This window comes from Acartia tonsa, chromosome 4 (genome assembly GCF_053477335.1).
Source record: "Acartia tonsa isolate MP-2025a chromosome 4, ASM5347733v1, whole genome shotgun sequence".
In the NCBI taxonomy this organism is placed as follows: Eukaryota; Metazoa; Arthropoda; class Copepoda; order Calanoida; family Acartiidae; genus Acartia; species Acartia tonsa.
Genome location: NC_137263.1, coordinates 16,085,044 through 16,107,119, shown reverse-complemented (window position 1 = coordinate 16,107,119; position 22,076 = coordinate 16,085,044). Strand labels below are relative to the sequence as shown.

Genomic DNA, 22,076 nt, shown 5'->3' with positions numbered 1-22,076 from the left:
TATTTGACAAGATTTAGATAGTTGTCTTGACACACCCTGTAAAACCAGACACTATTATATAAAAATTCAATATTCGGATCTAGTACAGTTCACGGTAAAATGTTCTCTGAAAGTATATGAACTTTATACATGATGCTGCTAGCTGTAAAACGGATAAACGTACATGTCATGCCCGGATAAAGTACTAAGTGAGATTTGTAGGTCTATAAAAAAATCTGTAAAAGCCAAGATCCATTGATGCACAGGGAAAGCTTCACTGGAGAAAAATCGCACCTTTATGTTCACTGTGAAATAACTATGCATTATTGAGTAATGAATATTTCAGATTATTTGTAGGCTATCTGTTGTCGATTAAGTGTTTTGCGAGCGTAATCTATACGTTAAACAGTTTGGCCGTTAGCAGACTTTAAAGTTCATAGATTTTTGGAGATAATCGTTGCCGGCAAAATTTTACTGTGAACTGCACTAGATCCCAATTTTTTTTTTCTAGAAAAATTTTAATTATCGGGATTTTGGTTTTTAGTTTTATTGAATTTGTATACCACTCATATAGCCTATATAAATATTTACATCATTTTTTCAGACTAAAAACTAATAAAAGTTACACCAAATTAATAAATGATGAAAATTTTACATAGTCACTGTTAAAATGTAAAATGTTTTAGTCGAGTAGCTTATGATTAATGATTAATTGTTGTATATTTGATTTATAATTATAATAAAATGTAATTTTTTAAAGCTAAAACAAAGCATGTTTTTATTGTCTCAGGAGTGTAGCATATATCAGGGAGGGAGGGTGCAAGCATTTCAACAACTAATTGTAATCTTCAGAAGGGTAATTATGTGTTTCATCATTGGGGATGTAAATCAATTTATCAATTGCTTTTACCCTTCAGATCCCAGAGCTGAGAGCATACATATTATTTAAGAACATATACAGGGTGGGGCAAATAAGACCGGACAAACTTTAAACGGCCATAGCGCCAAAACTACTTGACCAATCAGGACGTTTGACGACACTATAAAAAGCTTAGGTAATAACCTTTTAGCACAAAAAAATCTTTGGACGAATATGGACGTGTACAACGAGCTGGCCGCGCATATGTTCAACAAGGCAGATTCCAAATGCGCCGGTGGCTTAAACTGGATTCTCGACTAGGGCCTACTAAATCTGACCTCAGTCCATCTGTAGGTGAGGTAGAGTTTTTTTAACTTGCTGGGGATACTGTTAGATGCATAAGTAAGACACTAGAAAAAACTAGAGCTCTCTATCTGAAATGGCTTGGCCGTAGTACTCCAGCAAAGTGAAACGGGGCAGATTTTGAGATGTAAAAAACGTCAAAAACTGTGAAAATTTCTCGGTTCTTGACTTCAGGGACCCATATTGAACTTAAAAACTCATTTTAGACTATGGGTTGCGCTGACAACCCTAGATAAAACTTCATGCCATTTCTAAAAAGGTAAAGAACGTCGTTTTAGCTCAACTATGGTCCAAATAAGAGCCTCAGAGTATAAGGGTAGCTTGAAAGTTGGGCGAATTTGGATCCTGCGGTTACTCACGTTCCTAAGGAAATGTGGACTCCTAGAAGCCTGATCTTAATTCAATGGACTTTTGGGGCTGGGGCTACTTTGAAGCATGCACCAATAGACGTGCCCATACCACAAAGACCTCCCTCATTGCCAATATCAAGGAGAACTACGCCAGCTTGGACAGGTACATTTTGACCTGGACCTGCCGGCGTTTGAGGAGGCGGGTAGAGGCGGTGATTAAGACTGGCAGCGATTTTATTGAATAATCTAATAGTCATATACCTATTTTGCTTGCCAGTTTTTAAAATTCAATAAAATCTTCAAAATTGACGATTTTATGTTCATTTGTTTAGAAGTGAGAATTTGTCCGGTCTTATTTGCCCCACCCTGTATTTGTTTTAAGATTTAAATTAAATACTTTGCGTTTTTTAAAGCTTTCACTACAATTATTTTAGATAAAAACTAATGGGACGTTTTTTATTTTTTTATTTTTGTAAGATTTTTATTGCTCATATTAAAACTTTGAAATTAAACTACGTAGCCTAGAAGCAAAATTATAAGCGTATTTTTGTCATAAATTTAGGTTGCCAGTCAGGGTTGTCATATTGGGCATTTTTTTCGATAACAGGCTGCCCAATTGCCCAAAATGGTTTTGGGAACCCTAAATGTCGTAAAAAGGATATAAAATAGCCTAAAACTGCATACCGAGACTTATTATTAGAAATGAAATAGCCTAAAACCATCTCAGGACATATAAAAGCTCCACTAGAAAGGAGAACCATATCGGTTCAGCGGTTAACGAAATCCTTCTCTAAATACAAAAAAGCTTACTAATTTATATAATAGTTAACTAGCGGCTACGCCCCTAGAGGCCTCTATGGGCACTTGAGGAGGGGGAAATCGAATTTGATAACCCAATTTCTTATTTTAGATTTTAAAAGAAAATTAGGGGGGGGGGGGATAATACCAATAATACCAATTTTTATAGTCAAAATTATTTTAAAAAATTAAGTTTAACGTCGTACCGAGAGTACTGTAAAATTTCCAGCCAATCAGAAGGCTGAATCAGCTCAACGACCAATCACAGCTTAGCTTATATTATAGTTTCATTTGGTTCTGCAAATTAAACCGAATTTTTTTCAGAGATTTTTACTATGACAAGTGGTTTTTATTGTAAAAATCAGTTACCGGCAACTTAAGTTTCTGACAAAGATAAGGTTATAATTTTGTGTCTAGGCGACGTAATTTAATATTGTAATTTCTTTTATAAGCAATGGAAATCTTTCAAAATTTTCATTGTAGATAAAATGTAATTTTAAAATGCCTAGAACTTTTTTTTATTAAAGCTGAAGGCTTCAAATTTGGGGTACTGGGTCTACTTGTGGCAGTCTTTTTGCAGTTAAAGCGTTATATTACTTGCAGGGTTCCTTTAAATGTCTAAGAAGCTTCATCAAAACAACATATCATCTATTTTCAAGTGTAAAACAATCAAATCAAATTTGAAGTTAATAACAAACAGAAAACAAGGATGGCAACATTTATATAAATATCAACATATGAACAATAAGAAACACAGTGTTAGCAGTGTTAGTGCTTAAATTTTTATTAGAAGATCATTGATTAATCAAAAATTCTTTCAAAATCTTGTTAAATTGCCTGCATACAGTGTCCTTAAAAGCTTCACTCCCCTCTACGCATAAACATGTGTTCTATAAAACTCATCATCACTCATCGTATGAATTCGCCGGCCGTGTTCTATAAAGCTTAACTGAATCAATGTATGAATAACATCCTATTATATAAATTTCAAAGGTTTCTGAATGTAGAGCCTCCATATATATATGCTAGGGACGCAGTCACTTCTATTTTATACCTTCTGTATTTGTTCTAGAGCTTTATTGAAATACTAGCAGCTTCGCTCCTAGCCTCTAGGGGCTTTGTCACAAGAGGTGATAAAAAAAAATTGGGCGAAATACGTAAAAGGACCAAGGAAATCCCCTAAAAAAATGGGGGAGGATTTTTTGTTTTTGGGGGGGTTGGGTGTGTCCCACCCCCCAAGAAAATAGCCTAAAACCTCCACAGGACCAGTAGGTATATTCCCTGAAGAGTAGAATCTGATCGGTTCAGTGGTTACCGAGATCTTAAGGGACGGACAGACATCGTTCTACTTTGTATTATAGATAGGTAGGACACAGGACATAAGACTGTTCGTTTCACTTCTTTTTTGTCCTAACGTTTCAAGCACTAATTGTAATCTACTACAGAAGGGGTTATTTTTGTTAATCATCTTTGGTGGCGTACATCAATATATCGGCCATTGTCTTATCCATGCTTTATTGATGCAAAGATAAGGAGTTTAGCTTTTTTATATATTAAAAGACTTCGTTTTATAAGAACTCTGCATAGTTTATTTTCTCCATAGTATAAAGTTTTTTAGTTTGTTTAGAAATGTTTACGGTATGATTTTATGTAAGGGGCAGGTCATTTTCTAGTAAATTCCGTAAAGGTGTGTGTTATAAGGTCTAAAAATAGTAGTAGAACGATAAGGTGCTCTATATATTTGTATTCCCTATTTAATAGAACAATAGGGAAAAATTTTGTTTTTTTTTATTACTGTACCTGGAAATTCTTTTGAAAATACGAAATTTTTATCAAACGCTTTGATTTGCTCAAGGTGACATAAATTAACCCTTAAAATGAACCTAACCTTAATTTTCTCAGAAACCATTTGATCAATAGAGTTGATTTCTTGAACTTAAGCTTTTATGAGTATGAACATCTCATGGTTTCAAAGTCAACCCCCTATCCCCACCCCCTATCCCTCCGGGGCTCAAAAAAACCCTGGAAATGAACCTAACCCTAATTTTCTCAGAAACCATTTGATCAATTGAGATGATTTCTTAAACTTAATTTATAAGCCTATTAACTTACTTATAGTTTTGAAGTTACCCTCCTGCTGCCAAACCCTAGCCCTCCGGGGCTCAAATTAACCCTAAAAATTAACCTAACCTTAATTTTCTCAGAAACCATTTGATCAATAGAGATGATTTCTTAAACTTAAGCTTTTATGGTTATAAACTGACTTCTAGTTTAGAATTCATCCCCCTGCCACCAAACTTAAGTTTTTATGCTTATTAACTTACTTATAGTTTCAAAGTTACAGTTCTATGGCCAACCCCTAGCCCTCTGGGGCTCAAATTAACCCTTAAAATGAACCTAACCTTAATTTTCTCAGAATCCATTTGATCAATAGAGATGATTTCTTAAACTTAAGCTATTATGCTTGTAAAGTAACGTTAAGTTTAGAAGTCACCCTACTGCCACCAACACCTAGCCCTCCGGGGCTCAAATTAACCAAAAAAATTAACCTAACCTTAATTTTCTCAGAAACAATTTGATCAATAGATGTGATTTCTTAAACCTAGGCTTTTATGGTTATAAACTAACTTCTAGTTTTGAATTCACCTCCCTGCTACAAACCCCTAGCCTTCCAGGGCTCAAAAAAACCTAAAAATGAACCTACCTTTAATTTTCTCAGAAACCATTTGATCAATAGATGATTTCATAAACTTAAGATTTTATGCTTATAAACTAACTTAAACTTTATAAGTCACCCCCCTGCCGCCAACCCCTAGCCCTCCAGGGTTCAAAATAAACCCTAAAAATGAACCTAATCTTAATTTTCTCAGAAACCATTTGATCATTAGAGATGATTTTTTAAACTTAAACTTTTATGCTTATAAAATAACTTTTAGTTTAAGAGTCAGCCACCTGTCGCCAATATCTATCCCTCCGGGATCAAAAAACCCTAAAAATGAACTTAACCTAAATTTACTCAGAAACCATTTGATCAATAGAAACGATATTAAACTTTCATCTGAACATTTAATAATGTGGTTACTGAGATTAAGAAACTTTCAAACTAAAAGTTATTTTATAATCATATAAGCTTTAGACAAAAATAATCTGCACTATTGATCAAATGGCTTCTGTGAAAATCAAGTTTAGGTTAATTTTTTAGGGTTTTTTTGAGCCCTGTGAGGGGCTAGGGGGGTGACTTCTAAACCATAAAAGTCATAGAAATCTGCTTTATTGATCAAATGGTTTCTGAGAAAATTAAGGTTAGGTTCATTTTTAGGGTTTTTTGAGCCCGGACGGCTAGGTGTTGGCGGCAGGGTGATGACTTTTAACCTTGAAGCTATTTCATAAGCATAACAGCCTAAGGTTAGGTTCATTTTTAGGGTTTATTTTGAGCCCTGGAGTGCAAGGGGTTGGCGGCAGGGGGGTAAATTCTAAAATAGAAGTTAGTTTATAACCATAGAAGCTTAAGTTAAAGTAATCATCTCTATTGATCAAATGGTTTCTGAGAAAATTAAGGTTAGGTTCAATTTTAGGGTTAATTTGAGCCCCGAAGGGCTAGGTGTTGGCAGCAGGAGGGTAACATAAAAGCTTAAGTTTAAGAAATCATCTATATTGATCAAATGGTTTCTGAGATTATTAAGGTTAGGTTCATTTTTAGGGTTAATTTAAGCCCCGGAGGGCTATGGGTTAGGGGCAGGGGGGGTGACTTCTAATCTAAAAGATAGTTTAAAAGCATGAAAGCTTAAGTCTAAGAAATCATCTCTATTGGTCAAATAGTTTTTGAGAAAATTAAGGTTAGGTTCATTTTAGGGAGTTTTGAGCCCCGGAGGGCTAGGGGTAGGTGGCAGGGGGCTGAATCTTAAACTAGAAGTTAGTTAATAAGCATAAAAGCTTAAGTTTAAGAAAGGATCTCTATTGATCAAATGGTTTCTGAGAAAATTAAGGTTAGTATAATTTTTAGGGTTAATTTGAGCCCCAGAGGGCTAGGGTTTGGCGGCAGTAGGGTGACTTCTAAACTTAACGTTACTTTTAAGTTTAAACTAGAAGTTAGTTTATAAGCATAAAAGCTTAAGTTTAAGAAATCATCTCTATTGATCAAATGGTTTCTGAGAAAATTAAGGTTAGGTTAATTTTTAGGGTTAATTTGAGCCCTGGAGGGCTAGGGTTTGGCAGCAGGAGGGTAACTTCAAAACTATAAGTAAGTAAATAGGCATAAAAACTTAAGTTTAAGAAATCATTTCAATTGATCAAATGGTTTCTGGGAAAATTAAGGTTAGGTGCATTTCCAGGGTTTTTTTGAGCCCCGGAGGGCTAGGGGGTGGGGATAGGGGGTTGACTTCAAAACCATGAGATGTTCATACTCATAAAAGCTGAAGTTTAAGAAATCATCTCTATAGAACAAATGGTTTATGAGATAATTAAGGTTAGGTTCATTTCCAGGGTAACTTCAAAACTATAAGTAAGTTTATAAGCATAAAACTTAAGTTTAAGAAATCATCTCTCTAGATCAAATGGTTTCTGAGATAATTAAGGTTAGGTTCATTTCCTGGGTTTTTTTGAGCCCCAGAGGGCTAGGGGTTGGCGGCAGGAGGGTAACTTCAAAACTATTAGTAAGTTCATAAGCATAAAAACTTAAGTTTAAGAAATCATCTCTATAGATCAAATGGTTTCTGAGATAATTAAGGTTAGGTTCATTTACAGGTTTTTTTTTAGCCCCAGAGGGCTAGGGGTTGGTGGCAGGAGGGTAACTTAGAAACTATAAGTAAGTTTATAAGCTTAAAAACTTAAGTTTAAGAAATCATCTCTATAGATCAAATGGTTTCTGAGATAATTAAGGTTAGGTTCATTTCCAGGTTGGTAACAGGAGGGTAACTTCGAAACTATAAGTAAGTTTTTAAGCTTAAACACTTAAGTTTAAGAAATCATCTCTATTGATCAAATGGTTTCTGAGAAAATTAAGGTTAGGTTAATTTTTAGGGTTAATTTGAGCCCCGGAGGGCTAGGGTTTGGAAGCAGGAGGGTAACTTCAAAACTATAAGTAAGTTAATAGGCTAAAAAATTAAGTTTAAGAAATCTCAATTGATCAAATGGTTTCTGAGATAATTAGGGTTAGGTTCATTTCAGGGTTTTTTTTAGCCCCGGAGGGCTAGGGGGTGGGGGTAGAGGGTTGACTTCGAAACCATGAGATGTTCATACTCATAAAAGCTTAAGTTCAAGAAATCAACTCTATTGATCAAATGGTTTCTGAGAAAATTAAGGTTAGGTTCATTTTTAGGGTTAATTTGTGTCACTTTGAGCAAATCAAAGCGTTTGATAGAAATTTCGTATTTGTAAAAGAATTTCCAGGTACGGTAATCAAAAAAAAATTTTTTTTTCCTATTCTATTCAATAGGGAATACATATATCTAGAGCACCTTAGCGTTCTACTACTATTTTAAGGCCTTAAAACACACACCTTTACGGAATTTACTAGAAAATGACCTCCCCCTTTCACTATGTGCCCAGAATTCCAATATAAAACAAAAACTCATAGTTCTGTTAATTTTGCTTCAAATTGGGTAAAATCTTTTGGGTTGGGTCACTAATTACCCCAAGTTTTGGTATCTTAAAAAAAAACGGCGGCGGGATCGCCGCTCCCGCCGTTAACCGCCATTTTCCGCCGCCAAAAAAAACAACATAATCTCAAATGAATCCAAATTGCCTAATTTGGCGAGAAATGAAAAAAAAATTTGGTGGCGGCTGCTGAAAACGGCGGGAGCGGCGGGCCCGCCGCCGTTTTTTTCCAAAGATACCAAAAATTATGGTGATTAGTGACACACTAAAACGATTTGGATCCAATATCTTAAAAGCAGAGGAGAAGCACTGAATTTAAGATATACCTTAATAAATGATAATTTGAAAATGAAGTCCACCACAGGGTTGATTATGAAGGGAAAAAATTTTGAAAAAATAACACGGTCTTAAAAGATTCCAAATTGCCTAATTCAGCGAGAAATGCAATATAAAAAAATTTTGGTGGTGGCGGAAAACAGCCGTGAACGGCGGTTCTGCCGAATTTTTTTTTTAAAGATACCAAAACTTGGGGTGATTGGTGACACAACCCAAAAGATTTTACCCAATTATCTCTAAAACTAATGGAGTAGCGCCCAAAATAAAATTGCTGGTATGTCGTGTTTCAAGTCACCACATTTTACATAAATAATCATTGAAATACTTATATATCAATTGATTTGTTTTAGGGAGGGAGGGGAAATTGGGCTGTTTATTACACTAGTCCTCAAAGCTTTATAATAACGTTTTATTATCCATTGGTTTAGCAACTTTAGGGGCTTTTACTGAATTTTAATTGTTTTTTTTTTTTCAAATGTTGAATGTCCAAACGTTTAATTACTAATTGTAATCTACAGAAGGGATAATTTAGTGTATCAATGTTGGATAAGTTCATCAATTTATCGGCCATTAACTTATCCCTTTAGATCCCTGGATTTGTTGACATCAATAACTATAAACAAGGAAACATGTTAATAACATTTTGTAAAATAATTTTCTATTTTCCCATAACCCATTTTTCTGTACTTTTTCATTAAAAAATTGACCTGTTATTATTGCTGCGCTACTTATAGACAAAACAATCCTTGTTTTAAAAATAAAAGCAAATATATCACAAATCACCCCAAAAGCACTAAAAACTTTAATCCAAAGGCCTTGCAATCAAAGGAATAGGGCAATAGGGCCTTTATCAGGAAGGTAGGGGACATTGTGCTGTTTATCACTCTAGTCCCCAAAGTTTTATAATAACATTTTCTTGTTTGTTTATTAAGTTGAGTGTCATAACTTTTCAACCAATAATTATAATCTACAGAAGGGTAAGTTTGTGTATCATTATTGGTAATGTACATCAATTTATCTGCCATTCTCTTATCCCTTTAGATCCCTAGGCCTTCATACGTTTATTTACAAATTTGCTTAAATCTTTTAGTTTCTTTACAAGTTTGCTTAACTCTTTTAATTCTTTAGGGCGTGCATATGGAGTGGAATAGGTTTTAGTTTTATCAAATTGAAACATTTAAGATATTATTAATTTGATTTAAAAAGAATGGTAATTGATTAGAAGCAACAGGTTGGATTATATAGCTTAAATGAATATTCCTAGGCGTGTGCATGGGGGGCCTCCCCCCACACTCCGGGGGTGGGGGGGGGGGGGGCGAGGATATCCTTTAAAGACTTTAAGCAATAAGAATAAGGGATTGTATCAAAAAATTGCATCGAGAACTATAAATATCACGATAAAATGATTAGTAAAAAAAGGTATTTTAATTTGTCTTTTTTGTGTAAAAATTGCTATAAAATGGGTCCGACCACTCCTACAAAAATGCTAAAAAAAAATTTCAGCTAACGATGCCGCCATTGAAACCAACGGGATTCATTCACTGAGTGCCTTGGTTAGACATGTGTAAAGGTCTGATATGCGGCATCGTTAGCTGAAAAAAGATCAAACTATTTGAAGTTAAGAGTATCATTACAAAATATTATAATTCCTGATTCTTGAAGGGGGAATGCTTTGACATCAATTTTTTCATAAGTTTTATAAGTAAACGTATTAAAACTAATTTAAAATCGTATAGTATATTCAATAAGCTTTCAAAAAAGGTATAACGTATTACTGTAGCTCAGTTTTTGGTAGTTTGACGATAATTTAAAGTTTGCATATAAAATGTAATTTCAATAGTCAGGCTTTTATTACAAAATCCTAAATATCTAGGTAGGCTACTTCTCGAAGCTGTAAAATTATAAGTAATTGATATTTTCACCTCTAGCTTTGGGAATCCTTCTCAAATATGACAAAGATTAATCTTAAACTTTAAAATTGGTCAATATTCAAAAATACATTTTTTGGAATCTTGGAGTTTTTGCATTGGCTGGGCACATAGTGCCTTTGTCATCTTTTTTATTATATAACGTAGAAAGTTTTTTTTCTGTAACGATCTCGCTAACCGCGGAACCGATTGTTCTCGATTTTAGAGAACCTTCACATAGACCCCAGGGTGGTTTTAGGCCATTATATGTTTTGATTTAAGTCTTTGGATGGATTTATGCAATTTTTCTGCTTTTATCTACCCATTCATAAATAGCCCCCTAGAGGGTAGGGGCGCAGCCGCTAGTATCCAATACAGAGGTTCAATATTATGGGATCAATCCATTTATTTATAGCTAAAGTCTCAATGCCAGCAATTTTATTTTTAAAGTTAATCAATTTATTATCCACGGACAAGTGTTTATAAAACCATATGTTACAAAAATAAGTATATATTGATTTTAAAAAGATTTAAATGTATACTGTACTACTTTAAATCTTTTACCAAGACTTTTCTGCTTTCATTTTTAAAAATTTCTAATTTGTATGAACAAACGTCACGGTTGGTTGAAATAACGTGAAAGACACGAAAAATAAAAGAAGTTTTAATTAACACTTCAAATTAATGCTATAAATATCAATATTTTACAAAGCTATTTTAGATGATATTTAATGCTCGAACTTGTATATTATTAATCATATTTGAATGAGAAAAAGTTATTCACAAAATAATGCTAGAGAAATCAGGTAGACCATGACATGTCAATTTTTAAAACAACGTAAAAACCATTATCGCAAATCTTTTACAGTATTAAGAGGATGTTTATGTTTTTTTTTTCTTCAAAATTAGAAAGCTGAAACTTTTAATAGGCCTTTTTTGCAATAAAGATATTAAAAATCTTGCTTTTGTTTGTTTTCTTCAGCGAATATTGCGAAGTTTATGAAAATCCCGCACTAAGCCTACTCCTTGCTTGCGCTGCTCCCCCCCCCCCTCTCTCTTTCCTCGTCTCCGTGGGCTAGAGGGGGGGATATTTAGCAAGATAAATCTCTAAGGAAGGGCTCTCAATATCAAAGCAACACGTACGTGCAGTCAAATAAATGTTCTTTCCCCTTTATACGTGTCGGACTAAGTTAGTTTGTCTGTCTGGTCGGTTTCAAACGCGGACGTGACAAGCAGTGAGTTAAAGTTTTTAGTTCCTCTTCTAACAATAACAACAACACAATTCTGTATCAGCTGAGATTAGAAAATAAATCAAATATTTTATTACAAGTTACGTTGCTGTAAAACATTTTACATATGTTTTAAAGCAAGAAAGTTAATAAAAATCAAACATGAAGTGAACTAATTTTATAATGTGAAATAATATGTGCAAAAGATAAATATGAATTAATGATATTATCTTCCTAAATAAATATTGTCTTAACATGTAATATCATTGATGTGATTGCTGTGTACTTGATTGTTCAATACACAATTAAGTTTGAACCAGTGACACTATTATAATAAATAAATAAACTATGGCATATATAGAAAGAATTATTGAGGATATAGAGCAATCAAATCCTCCTTTGTTAACATGGACAGCAGCATTAATTGGTTCTATAACTGTTGGACTGAGTGGTGTTGTGCCAATAGCTTTGCTTCCAATTAACACCAACCCAACAGCCCCCCACCAGGAGAACAATGACAACAGATTAAAATTATTGCTTAGCTTTGCTGTTGGTGGCCTACTGGGAGACGTCTTTCTTCATCTGTTTCCCGAGGCCTATGCTGCAGCCAGAGACAAGGATTCAGCTTCCAGAGTTAATCTTGGAATGTGGATACTTGGTAATTACTTGATTTAGCATTATCTTTTCTATAATATAAAGTAGTAAGGTTTTTTTGTCTGAAGCTAAAAATCTCTGAATATAGTATTCCGAAGAATTGATTGTAAACCTCAGGAAAGCTTTATAAATACTCTTGGGGTAGTTTTCATGACTTTCAATCCCCCCCTGTAGAGGCTTGGAGCGAGCAACTAGTTTTCAGCATTATACATGTATTAAAATGCCTACATTGCAATTAAACTTTCTTTTCTCCCTTAATGAATTTTTTTTTATTGTATTCATGCTCATTAGCCCAGTTTATTAATTTGGCATTTTAAGATTTTGGAATCAATAATAAGAACTGGTAATTTAGGCTTTATCTTAGCTAGACCATAACACCCTCTACCCTTTCGCTTGAACATTGCTTCATGGTCTAATGCACATAGGAAAACCAATATTTTGAATACTGCATAGAAATTAATTATAAAAGAATAAAATAGCTTAAAAGCAGTGCCTCAAGGGTATTAAACCCAAGAATAATACATATATAAATAAAAAAATTGAATAGTGGACAATTCTAATGCACTTCATTTAAATGTTATAGCGACTACGCCCCTATAGGCCCTTATGTTCAATTGAGGATAATGGTGGAGGTATCCTTCCCAAAAATGGTTATAAACCTTTCCTGGACCTAAAAAAAGCTTGACTCTAAAACATATTGATCCAGCGGTTAGCGAGATCTTTTAAAGTATATACACACACAGACAGAGAGACATACATCCTGTTACTTTCATACAAGAATAAACCTTTAAAAATCTCCTTTTTTTCAGGTGGAATCCTTGCCTTTCTTTTAATAGAGAAAATTTTCCAATTTACCGAAGAAGACGATTCAGAGAAACCAGATGAGAAGAAGAAAGGGAAGAAGTTAATACTGGGATACCTAAATTTAGCAGCTAATTGTATTGATAATTTTCTACATGGGCTCACAGTGGCTAGCAGGTGGGATTTTATTTATAATGGATATAGAATACGTGGATATATATGGTGAGAGATTCTCGCATACGCTGATATAATGATACTCCAAGCTGGCTATTATAACGATACCCAGCCCCTCTCTCAAGCCTTATCCCTATACCCTCCCTGACCATGGAGGATTATATTACCAATCAAAATTGCGAAAAAAATTCCTCTCTCACAACATCATTATCCACGTATTCTATATCCATTGATAAATTAGTTTTAAGAGAACAAGGACTAATGTGTACAAGTGTTGGGTAGCAACAACAAGATTGAAGCCTTTTGATTGATAAATAATAACAATTAGTAATAATAGATTAGTTTTCATGAAAAACTTTACATTTTAAAAATAGATTATTGTCCTACATGAAAAGTCCAGCTAACCTGATATTACGTCTTGAACCTTTTTCTAATCCTTTATGAAAAATGGCTAACATACGTATAATTTCAGTTAGGCTGACACTCATACATTCTTCTACTTTGTTAGAAAAACATAAATCCTGTTAGTTTTTTAATAGGAAAAATACAAATTAAACCCTATAAAAATTGGATTACTAGATTCAATTTTAGTCCTAGAATCATCAGTTATTTTTAGCATGTTAATACTTATTTGAGTATTTATGAAGAAAAATTGCCAACTTTTCACCATTCTTTCCTCCCCTGATTTAGAAAATTCTAACGTCTCTCTTGGTCAGTGAGTTTTATTGTAGCTTTGTTGTGAGGGGACAATGGGCTGTTTATTACACTAGTCCCCGAAGTTATATATTAACGTTTTCTTATTCGTGGGCTTAACAACTTTGGAGACTTTTAGTGAATTTTGATTGGTTGATTCATTAGGATGAATGTTCATATGTTTCAACCACCAATTTTAATGTAAAGAAGGGGTAATTTTGTGTATAATTAATTAGAATGTATATTAATTTATCGGCCATTGTCTTATCCCTTTAGATCAATGAAAGAACTAATGATTAAAAGAAAATATTCAATTTTCTTTCTGTTTATTATGATTATTTTTTTTACAAAATACGAGAAAATACGTTGAACATATTTAATGATAATATATGTTATTGTTTTTATAGGAATTTTCCACGAATCAAATCAGGTCTTTTTTTAACAGATTTTTATTTATTTTGCATTTACACAACAAAACGATTTAAAGATTTTTCACTTTTAAGTTGATTTTTATAAACAAATATTTGGATAATGTAGTTTTTTTATAATTAAAAAAAAGGTTTTTGTTGAGTGTGTTTACTTTTTGTCTCTTTTTATTTGAACAAGGATGACAACATTCATAAGCAATTTAGCTCATTTTGTATAATATTATTAAATACTATCAGAAAGCCATAAAAATAATTTTCCACACAGAAATCCTTCCTAATATCATTATGGTTGGACAGACAAAGTACGGTAGATGCTAAGAGGTCAGATAAATCATCACAAAAATAACTAATAGAAGCTAAGGAAATCCATGATTCTCATTGCATTACCGACAGACAGACAATTTTTAGACTAGAAACGCATTTGTCAGGAACTCTTATCAAAGAAATTTAGTAATCTATCATAAATATCTATCATTTGAAAATTTAAAGTCAACCACAGGTATCGCGTTGCCGGGGGCTGTGGAAAATTTTCACTAAGGATTATTTGTCAGAATCACTCTCCCTTGTCCCTCCATACTGTTCCCCAATAATGTTTCTGAAAGCTTGACATTTTTAATTGTAGAGATGCGTGGCTACTAAACATTATACAACAATCAAGTCAAGGTCCAATATTGTTATTATCTTTGTTTTATTTGTAAATCATGAATTATATAAATGAAATGATGTACTTTTTTTATCTCTGAGTAAACAAGCTGTATTAGTGTTTAATTTAGAATTTCAAAGGCATTAAAAATAATTTCCGATTCGACCTTTTTTTTATAAATCTAAATATTATTGAATAAAGTAGGAAATAATAGAATTTAATAATCTATTTAATAACTATACAGGGTGTTTCAATAGAAACGTTATTTTTAATTTTTTAATTATGCATAGAAAATAAAACAATTATATAAAATGCTTTATATATTTAGAAAACCTATTCTGGGACATTTATGTTTCAAAAATTTAAAATTGATTTTTTCAACAAATTATGCCTTAAAAACCGGTTTTTCTAAAGACCTTATTTTTGAAGATTTATGGATTTATAGGTTGTGGTAAAAAGGCACACATTTTTAAAATTCAAATTGCGCGGCTTGTATTAATAGTAGAAAAACGTTATGCATACCGTTAGAATCATCATAAGCTCTAGTTTTTGGATATGTAAGTAAAATTCCTATGCTTTATATAGCATAGGAGCTAGGTGGTAAAATGTTCCAACTTACTTAAAACTTTTCAACATTTCTCACATTTTTTAACGTAGCTCCTAAACTACAAATAGCACAAAAATAGTATTTATATATCCAAAAACTAGAGCTTATGACGATTCTAACCATATGCATAACGTTTTTCTACTATTAATACAAGCCGCGCAATTTGAATTTTAAAAATGTGTACCTTTTTTCCACAACCTATAAATCCATAAATCTTCAAAAATAAGGCCCTTAGAAAAACCGGTTTTTAAGACATAATTTGTTGAAAAAATCAATTTTAAATTTTTGAAACATAAATGTCCCAGAATAGGTTTTCTAAATATATAAAGCATTTTATATAATTGTTTTATTTTCTATGCATAATTAAGAAGTTAATAATAACGTTTCTATTGAAACACCCTGTATAATACCTAATCTATGAAATTTATTTCATATTACTTGTAGTTTTGTGTTTCGTATTTTTTAAAATAATGTAGCGTATAAACGTTTATTTTCGACAAACTTTCGAAACATTTTAAAACCAATTGACAGGGGCCACTCGATATAATGCACATTGCACAGTTCGGATTTCTAAGGGTCGTTTTTTTCTTGTAACCCATCAGCCATTTTTAGAAATATATCAGTATTTATAAAGGTCTTACTGATTAGTCTTTATTTTAGTTTTCTGACGTCAATAAAGCTGGGTGTAGTGACAACACTGGCAATTCTGGTGCATGAGATACCACACGAGGTTGGAGACTTTGCCATTCTCATCAGGAGTGGATTCTCAAGGTAATGTTTTTGATCGTCAAAAGATTAAATGATTGGAAGATATTTAATTTACCCGGCCAACAAAACATAACATAGTGGATACAGAATACGTGTATATATTGACTGGGGGAAGTTTTTGCAATTTAGGTTGCTAACATGGACCTTATTTATTGGTCAGTTCGTTCTTCCAGTAGGAGGGAGAATGGAATAAAGGGGGTGGATGAAAGGTATCGTTATTTTAGCCAGCTACGAATAACACTATTAGAGTATACGAAAACCTGACGCAACATCCTAGTATTTTGTCTAATAGTACTTGGTAAATACTTCGTGAAAGAACATCCTTTTCAAACCTTTATGGCAATTAGCGGGAAAATATCATTAAAACACCAACAGTTACAGGGCTTCACTGAAAATTTTAAACCCATTGAAGCTGGCGTTTCAGAGATTTTTAGTATCACATAAACAAAATACAAATGTAGCGAGAATAAAAGGATTAATATTTGGATTATATTTAGATGGGAGGCAGGGAAGGCTCAGCTGGGGACAGCGGGTGTAGGTGTACTAGGAGCCATTGTTGCCCTGTCATTAGACTCGGTACACTCATTAGAGGCAAGAACAGCTTGGATCTTACCTTTCTCAGCTGGAGGTTTTCTCAACATAGGTAAGTTTAAGTTTTTGGAAAATTTGCATTTTTATATACATAGAAACCTAACCAGGATGAAAACATCCATTAGAAGCGTAGCGTATAAAGGGAGGGGGCGGATGTGCCACTTTTTAAAACCAAAAGTAAAACGAGCATGGATCTTAGCCCATAAAAGAGTTACAGCTCTAAAATTCGGCAAAGCAGTTGTTTCTGTAGAGAACAATATGGAACTGTGAAGAAACGACGGCGGAACCGCCGCTCACGCCGAAAATCGTCGTTTCCCGCCGAATTTTGTTTTACCTTTTTTCGCCAAATTAGACAGTTCTCAATCATCTGAGATAAACTTTTTTCTCATAATAATTACCCTTATATTTTCACGTGACACTAGTAATATTTCAAACATGTCAATATTAAAAAAAATGCAAGTGTAAAATCTTACAAGTGTCAAGTGAAAATATAATGGGAAATTTTTATAAAAAAAAAGTTTATCTCAGATTATTGAAAATTGTCTATCATGGCGAGAAGAGGCAAAAAAAATCTCGACGGGAAACGGCGGTTCCGCCGCCATTTCTTTTCAGTTCCATATTGTTCTCCACAAAAACAACTGCTGTGCCGAATTTTAGAGCTATAACTTTTTTATGAGCTGAGATCATGCAAGTTTTACTTTTGGTTTCAAAAAGTGGCACATCCGCCTCCCCCCTTTAAAAATAACAGACAGGAGTTCAAAGTGAGTTATTGAGTTTATGTTTATGGGCTATCAGAATCTTCACCGCAAAAATCAGACTATTATATTTAATAACAGTAGAGAAGAATACTTCTGTTCAAAAGACCGAAGGACAAAGTGAGTTGTATAATGGATGCTCATGGGGAAGGGGGAATTTTCACAGAAATTTTCAACCTTCTATAATTTACGCTTAGGACTTTAGCAAATGGTTTAAGTTATCGAATTGTCGACGTAATAGCATAAGTCTTACAAATGCTTAATTTATCCGCCCGTTTGTGTAAATTTACTTTAGATCTTTTTGTATTTTATTTTTATTAGTGATTGCAATCCGTCGAATTTTTGGGCCGGATTCGGATTCTTGAAGAATCCGTCAAAAAAATGGCGGATTCCGGATTCTTATTTTTGGCGGATTCCGGATTCTAGCAATATTTTTAAAGGATTTTTAATTTTAAATTAAGTGTTACATATGTCCTAAAAATCAATGTTCTTGGTGTTCTCTATAATTCACTTCTGAGAATCGAACCAGATTTTAGAAGATATATAATGATGAAATTCTTTGCCTTCACAGAGGAGGAGTTGAAAAAAAAAACTCAAGACGCTAATTTTAGCCTACCAATTAAGAATCCGGAATCCGCTATTAAAAAACGGATTCCGGATCCGGATTCCAAAACTGGCCAAAAATTGGGCGGATTCCGGATACGGATTGCAATCCCTAATTTTTATACTTCGCTACTTATGGGTGTTTAGGTCCATGTTTATTTACATTCTGATTTCCATGTGCTCTTCCCCAAAAACCATTAAATTAACATCTATTCGCATTATGTACACAAGAATCTCAATCAAAATATTTGTATAATTTCAGCATTAGTGTCCATCTTGCCAGACTTGATGAGAGAAAGAAATCCAGTAGAAGGTTTGAAACAGTTGGGATGCATGCTTCTGGGCATTCTAGTCATGGCTTTACTCTCAAATATATAAACCAAATCATTGATGTAACAACATGTAGCCAGTACAGTATCTGAATGAGTTGATAATGATGGTTGTTATAAAATCAATTAGGAAATAACTAGGTACCTAGTGAGAAACATTTTGATATTATATTTCACAATTTTTGGAAAACTGACGTAAACCAAAGATATGTTCAAATCAAAAGACTTTTTATTTTATAAAAACACCAGCCTAAATATTGCTTTAAAACAGAGGGTCTGCTATGGATTATATTATGATGGAAATGTTGACATGAAAATCAGGGACCATGACTTAATATCAACTTAATAAATATCATTTCCCCGTATAGCGTTACGGACGAACAAACGGACAGTCAAAGTAAAATAAAACAAAAGAATTAATGTTTTTTTTATAACGCAAGTCATTTATCAACTTGTTCTTTTATTGTATGTATACAAATGGATATATGATACACGTGGATATATGGACAAAATTTGTTGTCAATTAGCTTGCTAATATGGACCTCATTAATGGTCAGTTTGTTCATCCAATAGGAAGGGAGGGTGGTTTGGGGGTATTGTTATTTTAGCTAGATGCCAGCATCACTTTATCAGAGTACATGAAAAATCTGGTGCAATGTCCAAGTAATAATATATCGATTTGTATACGCTATACCATTACCTACAAAACATATCATAATATATGTGAAACTCTTAAATACAAAATGTGATCATGAAGTGCTTAATATTGTTTAATCTAGTTAGGTAAATTTTTATGAAAAATAAATTTTATTTCGTTATACATTTTTTGAAAAAAGTGAAAACCTTTAAAATAAATCTTACAAGCAAGTTACTTAAATAATTAAGGAACGATATTTTTAAAAATAGTATGAATTAGGCCCTTTGACTATTACATTTACAAGAATGACAACATCCAAAGTAGCAAACACACAAAAAAACCTGGATATTTATAGACAAAGCAGTTTAAATAGCAGATGTTAAGTTGTTATAAATCAAAATGAAGAATACATTTATTTGAAATTCTTTCGAAATCTATATCATTTTGGTTTATAGATATATATTTATATTTTTGTCCATCTACCTGTGTTAACAGCCAATAAAATCGCAGCGTTACGAAAAGACGGTCAGACATGGTAAGTCATAAATTAGCTTCGCTAATAACATTTACAAACTTAATAAAAAATTTTGGGTACCAGTTTAGTTTACAGTACAATGAACCCTCCCTTCCTTGATAAACATACAAAATACCAGCATAAAGTTTGGATTGAAATATTAACCTAAATAGACAAACTGCAAATAATAACAACATGGTTCGATAAGAAATTTATTTTTCAAATGAAAAATAAGAATAACAAAGTGCATTGCTTTATGAGCATCGTGTCTTACATAATTCAATATAATTAAAACTTAATTAACTAGGTAGGTAGAAAACTAATAAATAAAAACAAATGAAGATAATTCGAGGGTACAACAGGGGTGTATTATATGTATATTCTGCATGGGTCTTTGCTACTTCGTTGATTTTTCTATTTTTTCCCTCATTTAGGAAAATGAAATATTTTTTAACAGCCGAGGGAAAAAATGAATCTTGTGCAGAATACACCCCTGGGTTAAAATTGAACTAATTTAAGAAGAAAAAACTTAAAATGAAACTTCAGGTACGACAGAGCCCACAAAACCTAATAGAAAAACCAAATTTGTGATGTATAACAACTTAAAAGTTTAATTTTCTGGGAGTCATAAACTCTTGTATGAGTTGATCTGTGACTAGTTTTCTTTTCTCTTGGTGTTGCAGAACCATGGGTGTCAACACATCGATCAATTCTTTCTTTAAGAATCCGCTCAATAGTTCTCCAGATGAATAGTCAGCCCGGATTTTCTCCAGTTTTTCATCATCCTCAAGGAAAAACCTAAAAAATAACCTTTTTTTAAAAAAGAATCTTAGGTATAGGTATAGATATGGCATAAATCATGATTAAAAGAATAGGTCTGTTGTAAATCAGGAAGGAAGGGGACATTAGGATGTTTATTACACAATACACAAGTCACCAAAGTTTCAAAATAAAGATTTCTTATACCTTGGTTTAACAACTTTGGGGACTTTAATTGAATTCTGATTGTTGGTTAGTTTATTGTCTAAGTGGGGTGTCTAAACGTTTTAATCCCTAATTGTGTTCTACAGAAGGGGTAATTTTGTGCATCATCAATGCGGATGTGCATCTATTGTCTTATCCCGTTAGATTCCTGGTTGTAAGTGTTCTTCATTATTGAAACTTAACTTAATAACGGAGAAATCAGAAGACCAATACTACCTCCCTCAACTTTATTTTAACGAATATAAATAAACGTAGTCACATAAAAGTAAGAAGATAAAGAATGTGCTATGAGAAATATCGCCAACTTTTCAAATAAAACATCTAAATAGGCATATTCATAAACCTGTTTAGACTGGATTTGTAATTTATTTAGTTAACTTGCCCCTTAGGCATTAAAATTTTGACCTGAGATATTGATATGAAATATCAATTTCACAGTTTCCTCCTTTTTCTTTGTGTTCCTCCACTGTGGCCTGCCCACCAGAGAAGGCATACTTGTTGATCTTTGTCTAAATTCAAAATACATTTAAAACTTACGTATGGGTGTTTTTACAGGACTATTAGGTACTTTTAATTTAATTGTATGAAAGCGAATAGTAAGGGGTATACTTAATTAAACTTTGTTTTCTTTAATCGTCATTTCATTTATTACCTTTATCTGTTTTGGCGTATCTGTTAAGAATATGGAAGAGTTAGGATCACTGGCTGACATCTTGGTTTGAGCTCCTTGCAGGGCAGGGAAGAAGGAGGAGTGCAGAAGGGCGGGCTTCATGTAGCCTAATCGTGGAGCTACATCACGGGTCATCCTTTAATTGGTACATACGTAAATTAAATTTCAAAATATTTATTTACCGCATCGTATTATAGACAGCATTCCGCGGATATTAAAATAAAAAATTGTAAGATTAAAGCCAGTTATTTTAGCCTAATTGTATTTTATTTTACGATTCTTATTTTAATATTCGTGGAAAATTTTCTGTAATACAATGGTATATATGATTTTTCAGTATGACTGAGAACTGGTTCTAATCCAGCGGATATTAATAGGTTTCAAAGCCATACTAGAAAATATTTTCTCAGACATGATCTTATGTAGGACCAAACATTAAGATGATTGTCTACTCGATAAAGAGGGGGGGAAGTTTTGACACATTTACGGAAACAGTGAGTATAGGATTTATCTTTGGACTGAGAGGATAGGTTATTAAAGATAAAATCATTCTTATATGATGAATTTTCCAAAGTTTTTAGATTTTTTGGAAAGGCCTCCTTGTTTGGGAGCTGCAGGCCTCCAGGTGGTCTCTGGACAGGTAAAAATAAAAATTTTATTTTTTAAAGAGTTAGAGGTCAACTTATTAAACAAAATCTGCATCTTTTTTCTTTAAATATGTTAATAATATTAAAAAATATGTATATTTTGTTTTATAAGTTGACCTCTAACTCTTCAAATTTTTTTTTTAATTTTTGCCTGTCCTGAGA

The 22,076-nt window shown here is 33.0% G+C and overlaps 3 protein-coding genes across 4 annotated transcripts in view; 1 reads left to right on the top strand and 2 right to left on the bottom strand.

The window, feature by feature from the left end:
• Window positions 1-22,076, bottom strand: part of LOC145316261 (tryptophan--tRNA ligase, cytoplasmic-like) — a 309,384-nt gene that overhangs the window by 34,006 nt on the left and 253,302 nt on the right. Inside the window, exons 6-8 of one of the 2 annotated variants that reach the window (XM_080156685.1) lie at window positions 21,250-21,403; window positions 21,003-21,106; window positions 19,813-20,411 (exon numbers count right to left, since the gene is read on the bottom strand). The exons of the other annotated variant lie outside the window; for it this stretch is intronic. Of the exons in view, the coding sequence (XP_080012811.1) occupies window positions 20,216-20,411; window positions 21,003-21,106; window positions 21,250-21,403 (454 nt within the window). The 3' untranslated portion in view covers window positions 19,813-20,215. Of the gene's footprint in view, window positions 1-19,812; window positions 20,412-21,002; window positions 21,107-21,249; window positions 21,404-22,076 lie in introns of those variants that run through there. 2 annotated transcript variants of the gene reach the window in all.
• Window positions 1-22,076, bottom strand: part of Ufm1 (Ubiquitin-fold modifier 1) — a 268,608-nt gene that overhangs the window by 28,676 nt on the left and 217,856 nt on the right. The window lies entirely within an intron of this gene.
• Window positions 11,297-19,280, top strand: Zip99C (Zinc transporter Zip99C). The gene is made up of 5 exons (XM_080156688.1): window positions 11,297-12,074; window positions 12,880-13,048; window positions 16,077-16,187; window positions 16,682-16,827; window positions 18,396-19,280. The coding sequence occupies exons 1-5, from the start codon at window positions 11,765-11,767 to the stop codon at window positions 18,509-18,511; spliced, it is 852 nt and encodes a 283-aa protein (XP_080012814.1). The 5' UTR covers window positions 11,297-11,764; the 3' UTR covers window positions 18,512-19,280.

What these genes read in the sequence shown, in the direction of transcription:
- Zip99C (XM_080156688.1), top strand. Translation starts at nt 11,765, where the DNA reads ATGGCATATATAGAAAGAATTATTGAGGATATAGAGCAATCAAATCCT. An exon ending in TCTTGGAATGTGGATACTTG is followed by an intron (nt 12,075 to 12,879) that starts GTAATTACTTGA and finishes CCTTTTTTTCAG; the next exon opens with GTGGAATCCTTGCCTTTCTT. An exon ending in ATCAGGAGTGGATTCTCAAG is followed by an intron (nt 16,188 to 16,681) that starts GTAATGTTTTTG and finishes GATTATATTTAG; the next exon opens with ATGGGAGGCAGGGAAGGCTC.